The 14,078-nt window shown below is 18.0% G+C and overlaps 5 protein-coding genes across 5 annotated transcripts, besides 7 other annotated features; 3 read left to right on the top strand and 2 right to left on the bottom strand. All coding sequences in view use genetic code 6, as the record gives it.

The window, feature by feature from the left end:
- Positions 1-66: 66 nt before the first annotated feature.
- Positions 67-100: a microsatellite.
- Positions 101-1,886: 1,786 nt separating this feature from the next.
- Positions 1,887-2,906, top strand: IMG5_168700 (hypothetical protein; the record flags this gene model as incomplete). Its single annotated transcript, XM_004030022.1, has 4 exons — positions 1,887-2,021; positions 2,065-2,403; positions 2,460-2,772; positions 2,829-2,906. 3 exons carry the CDS (start codon positions 1,887-1,889, stop codon positions 2,688-2,690), a joined length of 705 nt encoding a protein of 234 aa, XP_004030070.1. The 3' UTR covers positions 2,691-2,772; positions 2,829-2,906.
- Positions 1,892-1,952: a microsatellite.
- A 191-nt stretch (positions 2,907-3,097) lies between the features above and the next one.
- IMG5_168690 (hypothetical protein) lies at positions 3,098-4,811 on the bottom strand (the record flags this gene model as incomplete). Its single annotated transcript, XM_004030021.1, has 2 exons — positions 3,098-4,381; positions 4,422-4,811. 2 exons carry the CDS (start codon positions 4,809-4,811, stop codon positions 3,098-3,100), a joined length of 1,674 nt encoding a protein of 557 aa, XP_004030069.1.
- Positions 4,812-7,863: 3,052 nt separating this feature from the next.
- Positions 7,864-7,907: a microsatellite.
- Positions 7,908-8,182: 275 nt separating this feature from the next.
- Positions 8,183-8,606, top strand: IMG5_168680 (lsm6 protein, putative; the record flags this gene model as incomplete). Its single annotated transcript, XM_004030020.1, has 2 exons — positions 8,183-8,336; positions 8,587-8,606. The coding sequence occupies 2 exons, from the start codon at positions 8,183-8,185 to the stop codon at positions 8,604-8,606; spliced, it is 174 nt and encodes a 57-aa protein (XP_004030068.1).
- Positions 8,395-8,445: a microsatellite.
- A 77-nt stretch (positions 8,607-8,683) lies between the features above and the next one.
- On the bottom strand, positions 8,684-9,093 carry IMG5_168670 (hypothetical protein; the record flags this gene model as incomplete). The annotated part of the gene is made up of 2 exons (XM_004030019.1): positions 8,684-8,940; positions 9,036-9,093. The coding sequence occupies 2 exons, from the start codon at positions 9,091-9,093 to the stop codon at positions 8,684-8,686; spliced, it is 315 nt and encodes a 104-aa protein (XP_004030067.1).
- A 752-nt stretch (positions 9,094-9,845) lies between these two features.
- Positions 9,846-9,878: a microsatellite.
- A 13-nt stretch (positions 9,879-9,891) lies between these two features.
- Positions 9,892-9,929: a microsatellite.
- A 47-nt stretch (positions 9,930-9,976) lies between these two features.
- Positions 9,977-10,005: a microsatellite.
- A 43-nt stretch (positions 10,006-10,048) lies between these two features.
- Positions 10,049-12,062, top strand: IMG5_168660 (hypothetical protein; the record flags this gene model as incomplete). Its single annotated transcript, XM_004030018.1, has 3 exons — positions 10,049-10,165; positions 10,209-10,764; positions 10,819-12,062. The coding sequence occupies 3 exons, from the start codon at positions 10,049-10,051 to the stop codon at positions 12,060-12,062; spliced, it is 1,917 nt and encodes a 638-aa protein (XP_004030066.1).
- Between the last annotated feature and the right edge of the window lie 2,016 nt (positions 12,063-14,078).

The raw sequence follows: 14,078 nt of genomic DNA, 5'->3' as shown, positions 1-14,078 counted from the left end.
TTTTTTTTTTAAAAAAAAGATAAAAATATTTAATAATATTTTATTTTTTTAAGAGAATTATCTTTAAATATTTTATAATTATAATATTTATATATATTATTTAATAATGAATTGTAAATAAATATTAAATACAGTTTTTATTATTAATCTAATTTTTTATCACTTAAAATTTTTTATTATTTTTACTAATTTAAAATTTCAATTTTTAGTTATTAAAACTGAATGTAATTAATAAATGTTTTAATTAAACTTAACTTTTTTAAAAACGTTTAAAAATAAAAACAGTATTTTCAATAATTATATTTCAAAAGCAATATTCTCTTTAATTAGATTTTAGTTTAACAAAGACTAAAATATCTTATAAACTAATAACAAAAAAAATCGTAATGTTTAAATTAAAAAAAAAAATATTAAAATAATTTTATAAATTTAACTAAAAAATTAATTTATAATCTCCAGTTTTTTCAAATGGCATTTTATTAAATCCACTTTTTCTTCTTTTTAAATATTTATTGCTTCAATATTTTTTTTATTTAAACCAATAAAGACTTTTTAATTCAAAAAATTGGCCTTTTATCTTTCTAAATTTAAATTTTAATTTATATAAAACCTTTTATTCGATTGTTTGTTTTTCTATTATTGAAATCGTCAATTAATTTTTCGAAAAGTATATTTTACATTTAAAAATATCAACTCGCCATAGAAACAAGGTTGAAAAAAGTGATACATAATACGAATGTATTTTATAATAAAAAAATAAAAGAAAAAGTTAAATTAATTATTTATTGATAAAAATTATTTTAATTTATTAAAAATTATAAATTAATTTTATATATATGTATTTATCATAAAAAAAATTTACTTATTTGTAAATATAATATATATTATTTTTTTTTTTATAAATTTATTTTAGATAAATTTAATTATTGTTTATATAATTTATTTATTTTTGTTTTGTTTATGTATATTCGGATAGATTTTCGATTTGTTTTATAGTTTGTTTAATAAATAACTTACATTAAATTTCTATTATTTTGCATTTAATTTTTATTTGAATTTTTTAATATTTTTTTATAAACACAAAAAAATTACATATTCTGAAGTTTTTTTATTTTTAATGCAATTATTTTTAAAAACTCAATAAAATAATAAGTTCAATAAAACAGATAACAGCCTTTTTTTATTTAACTATATTTTAAGAAAAATAAAATAAAATAAAAACATTAAAGCAGCAATATTTTTATAATCTTATTAATACTTTTAAAAAATTATTTTATTATAGATTTTAAATATATAAAATATAAATTAAATTTCTTATTTTAATCATTTTTACTTTTCATCTAAAATCTATTACTATTTTTTTTTTAGTTATATGATTTTTATTTAAGCTCCTTTTTTAACCCATATTATTGTTTTTATATTAAAAAAAGTTAAAATAAGTATTTTTATAAAAATATAGTCAATATATTTTTTTATATAAAAATGTATAAAAAATAATCTATTTTTAGTTATAAATAAACTAATGATGTATGATTTATGAGTAAAATTCAATAAAAGAAAATAACGTAATAATAATTAAAAAATATGAATATTAACCAATATCAATTAAACATTTTTTTTTAATAAAAAATAATCTAATAAATTTAGAATTAGTTATAATAAAATAAAAACTTATTTAATAATAGTTTAAATATAAAATATTTAATAAGTAATAATGAATTATTTTTACTAAAAATATTTTGATTTACTAAATAAGAAAAATAAACTAAAAACAACATAAAATATATTTAATTTATTTTTAAGAAATCTAATTAAAAATAATTTTTATTAGAAAACAAAAATTATATATAAAAAATAAATTTATATTAATCTAAAAAATAAAATAAATGTAAAATACTTAATAACCATAAGCAAATACTGAATAGCCATAAGCGAATACTGAATAACCATAAATAAATACAAAAAGATGTTGTTTACTAACAATAGGTATGGCTGGTAGTGGAAAAACAACATTTGTCTAAGTAAAATATATAAAATAATTATAATTTTTTAAAAAACAAAAAGAAATTAGTAGAGAACTTTTTATACAAAAAAGGTGATCCATCATATATATTAAATCTTGATCCAGCAGTATAATTTCTACCATATACTCCAAACAATGATATAAGATAAACAATAGACTATAAAAAATTAATGAAAGAACATTAATTAGGTCCTAATGGAGCAATTATGACAGCTTTAAATTTATATTGCGCATAAATAGATAAAGTAATTTAAAACATTGAAAATTTACCAAATTTATCTGAATATGTAGTTGTAGACACCCCAGGATAAATAGAAGTTTTTACCTGGAGCGCTTCAGGTAGTATAATAACTTAAGCTTTATAATACTCTATGCCTACAGTATTAATTAATTTATATGCATTTTTAAAACAAAATAAATTAATATTATAATAAAGGTATTATTATATGTTATTGATCTAGCAAGATGTCAAAACCCAAATAGTTTTATGAGCAATATGATGTTTTGTTGTAGTATTTTCTATAAAATGAAACTTCCAATGGTTTTAGTCCTTAATAAAGAAGATGTGTCTGACAAAGATAAAATATTTTAATGGATTTAAGATTATTAAACATTGATGGTATACATTTATAGTTTAAATTTTTATTTTTTATAATAAAAAGGATGAATTTTAATACTATGATAATTATCTTTCTACTTTAAGTAAATCTATGGTTCTTAGTTTAGATGAATTTTATAATTAATTAAAGGTACAATTATATTTTTTTAAATTAATTGAAAAAAAAAAATATATATACATTTTAAGGTTGTTGCTGTTAGTTCTATAAAAGGAACAGGATTTGATAAATTAAATGAAGCAATATAATATGCAAAAGAAGAATTTATGAAGTATTTTTATTTTTTACTATTACAAATTAATTTTATAATAATAGTGTTTAATATAAGGATATAATGAAGAACCTAGAAGAAAAAAATAAAAAAAGCAATGAAGAATTATAAAAATTTATGAAAGATTATTAAGATACATAAAAAAAAATCGAAAAAATTAATATATAATGAAAAAAAAAAAAAAAATCATTTTCTTTTCTTAATTGTTTGATATCTAATAATTTAAATATTACTAAGATCTTCTTAAACTTAATTAAGGTCTCTTTTAATTATTTGATTAATTACGACTTCATTTTTCTTTTCTCCTTCTTTTTTTCTTCTTTCTAATTCTACTTTTTCTATTTCATCATTTTCATCTCTAACTTTTTGCAAACCTTCCAAAAGAGAATTTTTACCTTCTGAAAAATAAATTTAATCGTGATCTTCTTAATTTTCATCTTCTTATTTTGTTACTCTTTCTTCATTTTAATTTTCTTCAACAAACTCTTTAATAACTTCATCTAATTCTTATTTTTTAATTCCAAGTTCTTTTTTTAGAGTTTTATCAGAAACATTCATACTTTAAACAATATCTTTATAATAAATTTACGAAAAAACATTTTTTAGTTCTTATTTAATCACTTCTGTATAATTCCCACTCAAAACTTCCAAACAATCAAAAAACTCAGTTTAAACTTTTACCATATTTTTCATGAATTTTTCAATAAAACTATCACAAAATTTCTAATCTTAAGTCATATGTTTTAATTCACAGCACAAAAAATCTTCTTTTTATAAAATATCGAATTTATCCACTAATATCTTTCCAATTTATCTCGCAAAATCTTTTTTTAATCCTTAACAAACTAAAAACCTTTCATTAGATAAAAGTGAAGAAGTTCTTGGTTTACACATCACTGTAGTTTTGAATATTTTATAAAATATAAACAGTAAAACAAGGCTTTTATTTTAAAAACTATTATAAAATTTCAATACACAATTTCCTCCTTCATCTACTAATTAACAAATTAAACATAAATCAATCAAAAGTTTCTTTTAGCATTACTTTTCTTATTCAAAATAACCATTTTTTCCTGAAACACTTCTTAAACCTAAATATAGTTCAATACCTTCGTAATTACTGTCAGTTTCTTTTATTTTATCTTCACTTTTTTATATAAATTCCTTTAATTCTTCACTTTTTATTTCTTCTAATTTCTCCACAAAAACCTCTAGATCCTTTTTAAATTTTTAATTATATTCCCAACCTCTTAACTTTTCTGATTCCGGTAGCCAAACCTTTAATATTGAAGTCGATAATTATTCTTCACAAATTCTTTTTAAGTATTCTAAATATGAAATATGTTCAAAAGTTCCAAAGACATGATAATATTAAGATAATTAATTTTCTTTTTTAATAAATCCTTTCGATAAATTCAATAAATTTTGACATTTTAGTGCTTTCAAGTCTTAATATTATTCTAATTCAATCTTTTTTTTTTATTTAATTTTTTTTTTTTTTTTTTTTTACTTTATCATAAATTTCTGCACGAGCTTCTCTAAATTCATCTCTTCGTAAATTTTCATATGAGTTCTTGTATTCTGTATCTGAAAATTATTATTATTTTTATTATTTTGGAATTTCTTGGCATAACTTTTCGATTAATTTATCATCTACTTGTCTGTTACTTACTTTGTTATAAGTTAGTTGTTCTAATAGATTATCTTTTTCCTTCAATATTGCACTTATTGGTTTAGAATTTCTCTTTCTTTGGAACTTTCTCTTATCTAATTCAACTATATCTTCTCCTTTTCTTTTGTTTTCTTATAAGAAAGATAATCCTAATGGCTAACATATTTTTAAAGGACAATCTTAACTTTATCTATAATATTTATTATTATCATCAAAAAGATCTTTCATTAGATAGTTTTTTTATTTTAACAAATTTTTATATATTATGTATATTAGTAATATTTAGAAAAAATAAAAAGAGTTTTTAGATTAAAAAAGTACTTTTATTTTTTAATTGCAAAATATAAATATATATATATAATAATAATATATAATATACTTTTTATATAATAATTAATTTTAAGAATATTTATTTCTAAAATTTTTAATTACATCGTTTTTAGTAAAAGAAAATAAATAAATTATAATATTTTTGTATCTATAATTTATATAAAATAATATATAGCAACAACAAATTTCATTGATTTATAAATTTTAAAATATCACAAATCTAATTAAATATATATTCTACATCCGTTTTCTAAATAAATAAAGGAGGTAAAATATCTATTTAATTCTTATTATTTTACATACATAAAATTTATCTTTCTTTCATTTTTTACACAAATATATCTTAATAAGTATCTATTTCTAAACTCCAATATAATCCCTAAATTTCCCATTTTTATATTAATTTTTATTCTAAAATAAGTCTATTAAATAAATCACCTTATTATTTTATATTAGAACTCAAATTAAATTCTTCCCAAACCTCTAGAAATTCACAAATTTAAATTATCTAATTCTAAGAAGCCTAAATGTTTTCCATAATTTCTTTAAAATCATCCAAAAGCCCTTTTTTGCAAAACAAAACACATCCAAAGTCACAATTTCCTTCCCAAAAAGCAATATCAGGTACAAAATTTATTCTTTAGAATCCCCAAAAAATATAATTTATTCCCAATCTACCGAACCCACTAAAAGTTTCGTTAAAAATAATTAAGTTATTTTACCTTAATTTAGTTAATATGAGTAACTCTTTAAGAATTTCATCATTACAAAAAGGCAGATATCCATCTACGATTAAATTCCAGTTTAAAACTTGATTTTGAATAATAAAATTACTTAAAAAAACAATGGAATTTTCATTTTATTCGACATAGATTTAATTTTAAATATTTTTTTCATTACCTATATAAAAACTTTTTCTTTATTTTTCTAAAATTTCAATAATTTTATACAAACAATCCTTATTTTTGATAAAATATACTTCTTCGATTTCATCCGGAAGATGCTTTTTCCAAATATCAAAATATTTTTTTTAATTTTGATTAGAAATACTTCCAAAAACCTTCAAATTACCACTACAATCTAAAAATAAATTTTAAGAATCCTAAATAAAATCAGGAAAAACGACATGGATAATTCTAAAATATTTTTTTATTGTAATTTCTGCTCTCTCAGAAGAATTAAAAAAATATGCAATATTTGGAAAAAGTACTTTTTTTTCTGCTGCAATAATACAAGTAGTACTTAATCTACACCCAATCAAAAAAGGAAGCATTAACATTTCTTATTTCGAAAGATTAATGTATTTTGTATAGCCTTTAATTATTTTATCAATTGTTTCTTGTATATTATTATTATTTATTAATATTTAATAAGCAATACATATTGCAATATCAAAAATACGACAAGAAAATACCATGTCATTAAAATCTATTATACCTGATAGCCTTTCATGTTAAAAAAGCAAATTATATTCATTAAAATCTCCATGTATTATTTCATGAGGAAGATTCTTTTTAATAGGCTGAACTTTTTCTTCATATTTTTCTAAAAAAAAGTTCACTATTAAAAGTATTTCTATATCCTTTATATTTTTTGTCTTGCATTTTAATTAAAGGAAATTTTTTAAATCCCAAGTTGAATTATTTTCTCGAGTTTAAATGTAGTTATTTTTATATTTTTGCATTATAAGTTGCTGTTTTCCAAGAACTTCACCTATTTATCCGAATAATTCAATGTTATTTTAAGTTAACCGACTTTTAGGGGTATTTTAAATAAGTCTAATTATACTTTTTTATGTTTTATAAGTATATTCATTATATTTTGTGAGAATAGGGAATTAATGTAAGTACTAATAAGGTGAATATTGTAAATCTAAATATAAATTTGTTAAGTTTTCTTCTTATATTTAATTTTATAAATTGTTTTCTCGAATAGTTAATATATAAAATTTTTCTTTTGTTTTTATTTAGTATGTTTAAAAAGAGTCAAAAATGTTTTGATTTATAATTTCAAATTAAGATAATATTTTTGGATAAATTTCTGGAATTTAAATAAATACATTTTCCATTTACTTTTAGAAATATAGTTTTAATTTTAATTAAATAAAATACTTTATAAATAAGATTTTAGTTTTTAAAATAAATTATAAAAAATATTAATTATATATATTAATTTTAATTTACTTTAAAGTTATATATACATAAAATATTTCTTTTTTTTTTATTATTATTATTTATTATATATCTAATTATATATAGATTTATATTTATAATAAAACTCTTTTAAATTATCTCTAATAAAATAAAAATTATTATTTTATAGGTTTTCATAAGAAAATAAAAATAGCTTATTATATTTTAAATTATTATTTATATTTATTATATTGCTATTTCTAAATTTTAGTTATTAATAATTATCAATTATTTATTGTTTTTAATATATAAGGCTTTAAAATATTCAATCTTTATATTTTTATGATTGTTTTTTATTTTTTCTATATCTTGAATAATTTATTCATAGTAGCTATTTTAAAAAACTAGTTTTTTTCAAGTTCTTATTTTTATGGTTTTATTATAATATAATTATTAATGATTAAAATAATTTAATTATTGTCTGTAGTAACAAATTCCATTAATATAAATATTTAATTATCATTTAATTATAGTCGATATTTATATAATAGACATAAATAGAATTTTTTGTTTTTACAAAGTTTAAATTAAATAATTTTTTTCTCTTTCTTATAAATAAAATTAATCATTTTGAGTTAATAATTTATTTATTTTCTAATATATTAATTAAAGTTATTTTAATTTTAAAATTTTGATTGCTTGCTTATTAAATATTTTGTAATAAAAGTTTTATTGTGTAAATTATAAATTATTATAATATATAAATCATAAAAAAATTATTGCATTTTATAAATATAGTTAATTATAATTCTATACTTATATTTATAATATAAATATTATGATATTTATTTTATATATATTAAATTATATAGTCAATATGAGTTCATAATATTATTTTATTAACATAATTTCACTATTTAATGAATAAAAAACATAAAAATAAATAATATTATATATATATATATATATATTAAATATTAAAAAAATATTATTTATAAATTAATTAGAAAAAAGATATATATATTTATTATATTTAAAGATCTATATAAAATTTAATATTTATTAAAAAATATTAATACTTAAATAAAATATATGAACAAACCAAAAAGAAACCCAACAGATTTTTTAAAATAGATAATGGGAAGATTAGTAAGCGTAAAGTTACATAATGGAAGCGAATATGTAGGTGTTTTAGCAACATTTGATGGTTTAATGAATGTAGTATTATAATAAGCAGAGGAATTCGAGAATTCAGAATTAAAAAATAAATATGGAGAAATATTTATTAGAGGTAATAACATATTTTATTTACAGCAAAAACTTAATAAAAAAATGGATTTAAAACAATGATTTAATTAATAAAAAACAATTTAAATATAAAAGAAAAAAATTAATTAATATATATATTTTTTACAAAAAAGTACTTTTTTTTAAAAAAAAACCAATATAAATAAAATAAATTATTTATTTTTTCCTTTTAAAAATAGTATTAATATTGATTTAAAATATTTTTTTATTTTTATTGATAAAAATAATATTAGTTTCAATTGAAAATGTTTGATAATAACAGTATTATTTATAAATTATTTCTTTATTACTAATATACTTTTGTTAACATATAAAATAAATACATTAAAATCATTTTAATTTCTACTTTTTATTATTTGTAGAAGAACCTTCTATATCTTCTATTTAATCCCAGCTTTATTCCTCTTTAGAGTATTCTTGATTTTATTTTTATTCACTACTTTCTTAGTAATCTATCTCTTATTAATATTCATGATCTTCTTCGATATCTTCTTCATTTTCTTCATTATTATCTTCGAATGATTCTTCATTAATATTTTCTAAATTTTCTTAGGAATTTTCTAAAAATTCTTCATTCTCATTTGTATCTATTGATTTTTCTTGAATTTTATATTCAACTTCTTCTTAATTTTCTTAGTTTAAATTTTCGTAATTTTCATCATATTTTTCTAAATCTTATTACAAATTTTGATTTTGGGGATCATTATTTTATTCATTGTTTTATTAACTTGTCTGATCATTCTATTTCTATTCATTATTATTTTCAATTTCTTCAGTTTAAATTTATTCGCTATTTTCATTTAAATCATCTAAAATTAATAATTATAGTATATTCTTGAAAATATAAGTTCTATATTCTTTAAATTTACAAATATAATTTCCCAAGAGTATTAATTCAGTTAATTTCGGTAAAAATTTTAAAGGATTAATATGTTATAAAGAGTCAATAAAATTATTTTAAAGAGATAATAATTCTAATTGCTTTAAATGAAGTAAATGTTTTATTTAATTTCCGTTTATTTTGTTATTATTTAATTCTAAATGTATTAGCTGAGGCAAATTCGGAAAGTTTTCCAAATTTTATAAATTTGTTTTGCATATTGATAATTATTTTAAGCTTTTATATTATTCTAATTTTAGCTTTATTTATTATGGTATTTTATAGATTTTTAAATTATCTAATATTATGATTTATTCTGTTTATTTATCTTCTGTTTATTGGTCAATTATTTGTAATTAATAACTTAATTAATTCATTTTTTATTTATTTCTATGTTTATATTTATATTTATTTTAAATTAGTATTAATTGTTATATATACATATATATATTAAAAATTTTAATATATTGAAATTAATTAATTTTAGCTATTTTTCCTCTATTTTTTAAAAACTACTCTATTAATTATTAGAAATAATACAATTACTAAAATTTTAATATAAAAATATACTCTTTAATTTAACTAAATATGTGATTTGATTAATAAAGTTGTTTTTATTGATTAAAAAATTTTATTATAAAAAAAAAAAAAAAAAGTAAAAATTTAACTTTTATTTAAAATTAATTTTATTTAAAAAATAAAATAAAATATTATTATTTTATTTATTTTTTCAAATTCAATAATTTTTTTTTTTTTTTTTTTTTTTTTTTTTAAACAAATTTTTTTTAAATATTTTCCTATATATAAATATTAAAATGCAATAAGCTATTCTTTAAAAATCTTTTTTAAAAACGGCTTTTATAGGAACTTCTGAATGGTAAGATTTTAATTAAAAAGCGTAATAAAGTTTAAAATGTTCAAGATTATAAGAAGTAATTTAAATTTTTTAATAAATTAAAATATAAATCTAAAAAGATTCGATAATAAGAACGAGAAATAAGTAAATAAATATCAAACGATGTAAAGGCATAATCCTAAAAAATGAAAGAATAAGAAGATAGAGAATAAAAATATTAAGAATATTTGCGTTTAAAATAGCTTAAATAATCTTTGGAAGAAGAAAGACAAAAATAAGAGGAAGAATTAGGAAAAGCACATAAAGAAGCATAAGAAATGGAAGAAATAATGCTTATAGAATAACAATTGAAGGCAGAAAAACAATAAATATGGACTTAAAATTAAAAAATAAGAACTTAATAAGCAAAAGAACGTTAAAAAATAGAAAAATATGATTTGATATATAAAGAAAAAGAAGATTTTTAAAGAAAAAAAGAAATAAAAGAAAAAATCGAAGCAGAAGAACGTAAAAAAGCAAAAAAATACAAAGAAAAGAGAGGAGAAAAAAACGAAGAAGAAGATCCTTTATAATATACAGAAACTGAAAATAAAAAAAATTATTTAAAAAATATTGACTTTTCAAAAACTTATTTCCACAATCCAATAGTTATTAAATAGGAAGATAAAGAAAATGGTAATAAAAAAATTAATTTTTGGTTTTTTTTAATAATAAATAAAAAAATTAAAGCTATTGAAAATGCCATAAAAGAATATGAAAGAACTTAACAAGAAAATATGGAAAAACTTTTAAAAAGAAAAACTTCGAAAGAAAAAAATCAAGAAAGACATAAGGAAGCATTAGAAAAGGAAAAATAAAAGAAGCTTTTAGAAGATTTTGTTCAAACCTAATAGAAAATTAAGTAGTAGGAAATTAAAGATAGAAAAATAGGTTAAAAAAAAGCCTTGTTAGTATTCAAAATGAAGTTTTTACGAAAAATTAAGTCGAAAAAGAATTCGAAAAAAAATTTTTTGGACCAAATGCTTCATGGACTCATGAAGAAATTCCTAAAAAAGACTCAAAAGTATAAGATTTTGAGAAAAAAGTAATAGAAAAGGCTTAAAAAAAATAGAAAAATGTTAAAATTTATCGAAAACCACCATTAGATAGTAATCCTTTAAAATGTACTTCTTAAAAGGAAGAAATTCCGAATGGCTATAATTCGTATGAAATCAAAGATGATAAAAATAGTTTAAAAAAACCAAAGAAATAAATAAAATTCATTTCTGTGGAAAAAGAAGATGAAGTAGAAGAAGAAGAGAATAAATAAATTGAAGAAGGTGATTTTTTATATGAAACATTAAAAAAAAAGGACGAAAATTTAAAAAATAAAGAAGAAGTTCATAAAGATAGTCAAAATAGAATTGATATAAAGAAATATATATAAGAATAAGAAGAATATCTTTAAAATTTGGAAAAAGAAAGAAAAAATCTTCAATTTTAATAGTAATAGAGTCTTTTTGGTAATAGTTCTTAGAAAAAAAACAAGAAAATAATTTATACAAATAATCCTGATAAAATTAAAAAAGCAAATTAATTATTGGATGAATTTTTGGGAATAAATAACAATAATATGGGGGGTGAAAACCAGTATAACTCTTATGAAAATAAAATAAATGAAAATTATAATTAAAATATATATGATAATTATTAAAAAGAAGAGTTCCCTTCAAGTTAAAGGAGAAAAAATCGTGATGAAAATTAATTTTTTGAGAAAAACTAAAGCGATTTTACTGAAAAAATGCCAGATAATAATACTTTTTCGGAAGAAAAATTCTAAAAATAAAGATAAAATTAACTTTAGTAATAATTGTCTCCAAGTTCTGAATTAAGTTATTCTTTTTCAGAAATGGAAAGAGTAATATTTTTGTTAAAAATTTATTTTTATATTTTTATTAGTCTTAAGATAGGAAATAATCTTTAAAAAAATATGAAATGACTGCAAATTTTGGGGAAAATAGTGATAGTCTGGCGGAAACTTTTATAAAAAATAAAACTGAATTAGCAAGAAAAACTCAAGATTATAGTGAAGTTTCTAATTAAGAAAAAAAAGAAAAAACTAAATAAGAGCTTTTTTAAATCAGAAAAGAAATGATGAAAGCACCTTCAAAAAAGAAAGATAAATAAAAAAATAAAGCTTGATAAAATTATTAATATTAACATGTATTTTATTTTTTTCTACATAATATAAAAAATATATATATAAAATTAAAAAAAAATCATAAAAAATCAAACAAACAAAATATCAAATGTAAATGCATCCCAAAACTCTATACGAAAAATCAAAATCAGACTAAAACTTATTCATAAAAGAATATTAAGTTCCATATAATCATGAAATAACAATTATTGATATATAAATGAGTTAAAACGAAGAAAAAATATATAAAAAAGACCCATTTTATTTACAAAATATCCATAGAGGGAATACTATAATGAAAATAAATGATGAATATTAATTTATAAGACGAGGTTTAAAGAAATTTTACGACCTAAATGCAAAAGATTCGATTATTTTTGAAAATAATATTTCTTTTTTTCGAACAGAAAAGCTAAATGGAGAAAACGTATAGATTTCTTTTTCAAAAGAAATCGGTTCTTGGATAATTTGCTCGAAAAATGTTAGTTTAGTTGCATAAAATTAATCATAGATAATTCTTTATGAACATCTAAGATTTTCTTTTGCAAAATAAATCGCTTTTTATTGGTTTTAAGAAATAGGATTTTTAAATACGGATTTATTGGATAAATTAACGGATTATATTTCAGATAAAAAATATACTTTAATAGGCGAGTTTGTAGGAAATCAGTAGAACCTACACCTTGTAGAATATTAAGAGCCTTAGATTGTTTTTTATGCTATTAATTAGGGATAAAATATCGTTTATCCTGTTATTTCTTAATCTTTCTTTGAATAATTTTAATTAAAGTTTGTATCAATTAAGTAATTAGGTCCTTTTGAAGATTTTTAAAAATTCCATAATTAAGTTTTAGATGTTTAAACGGAAGTTTATGAAGGAAAAAATAAATAAAAAAATGTTTGCGAAGGCGAAGTTTTATATTTTTATAAAGAAAATAAAGAACTTATGGGCATTTGGAAAATAAAGAACATTGAATATAAAATATTAAGAAAATTAAGGGAAAAACTAAAACTTTTTATTCAAAAGAAATGCTTAAATAAAGGATTTTTCCTTTAAAAATACGTAAGGGAAATCAAAGGAATTTCGAAAAAAAATTGTTTGGATTTTCCTATAAATTTTTATATAATGTTGGGATTAAAAATATTTGATTTTGTTGAAAAAAATATATTTATAAATCAAGAATTCGCTTCATAATTTTTTTTGGTGCTTTTAAATGCTATTATTTATTATGAAAATTAAAAAAAGGAACTTAATTTAGAATCTTTGGAATAAATAAAATCCTTAAAAGGGTATTTATGGCCAAAGAATACTTTCTAAGGATAAACTTTTTAAGTTTCTGAATAAAAAAATGTAAATTAATTTGTTTTATTACCTTTGGGAATACCTGGAATGGGAAAAAGTATATTTTTTAGAAAAATAAAGGAAACTTGGACAAAAAAAGGTGTTTAAGTGGAAATCATAAGTTCAGATTCGATAAGAGAATAGGAAATGAAAAAAGAAAAAAAAGGAAATTTTGAAGAAAAATTTGAAAGGACAGGAAAAAGAGCGAATTATATATTCAAAAAGGAAGTATAAGAAAAATTAAAAGAAAATAAAGTAATTTTATTAGATAAGAATTACAATTTGGAAAGTGCAAAAAAATAAGTTGAAGAATTATTAAGTTTATAACCTTTTTTATGTATTTTTTTACTCGTTCCTAGTTTTAATTCTGTTAATTATATACCTTAATACCCTTTTCCTATTGAATTTTTAGTCGAATGTATATCCAGGTCTGTCCTTAGATAAGAACATGAAACTTTAAAAGGAATC

This window comes from Ichthyophthirius multifiliis (assembly GCF_000220395.1).
Source record: "Ichthyophthirius multifiliis unplaced genomic scaffold scaff_1120509251248, whole genome shotgun sequence".
NCBI classification, from domain to species: domain Eukaryota; phylum Ciliophora; class Oligohymenophorea; order Hymenostomatida; genus Ichthyophthirius; species Ichthyophthirius multifiliis.
This window is presented reverse-complemented; position numbering and strand designations above follow the sequence as displayed.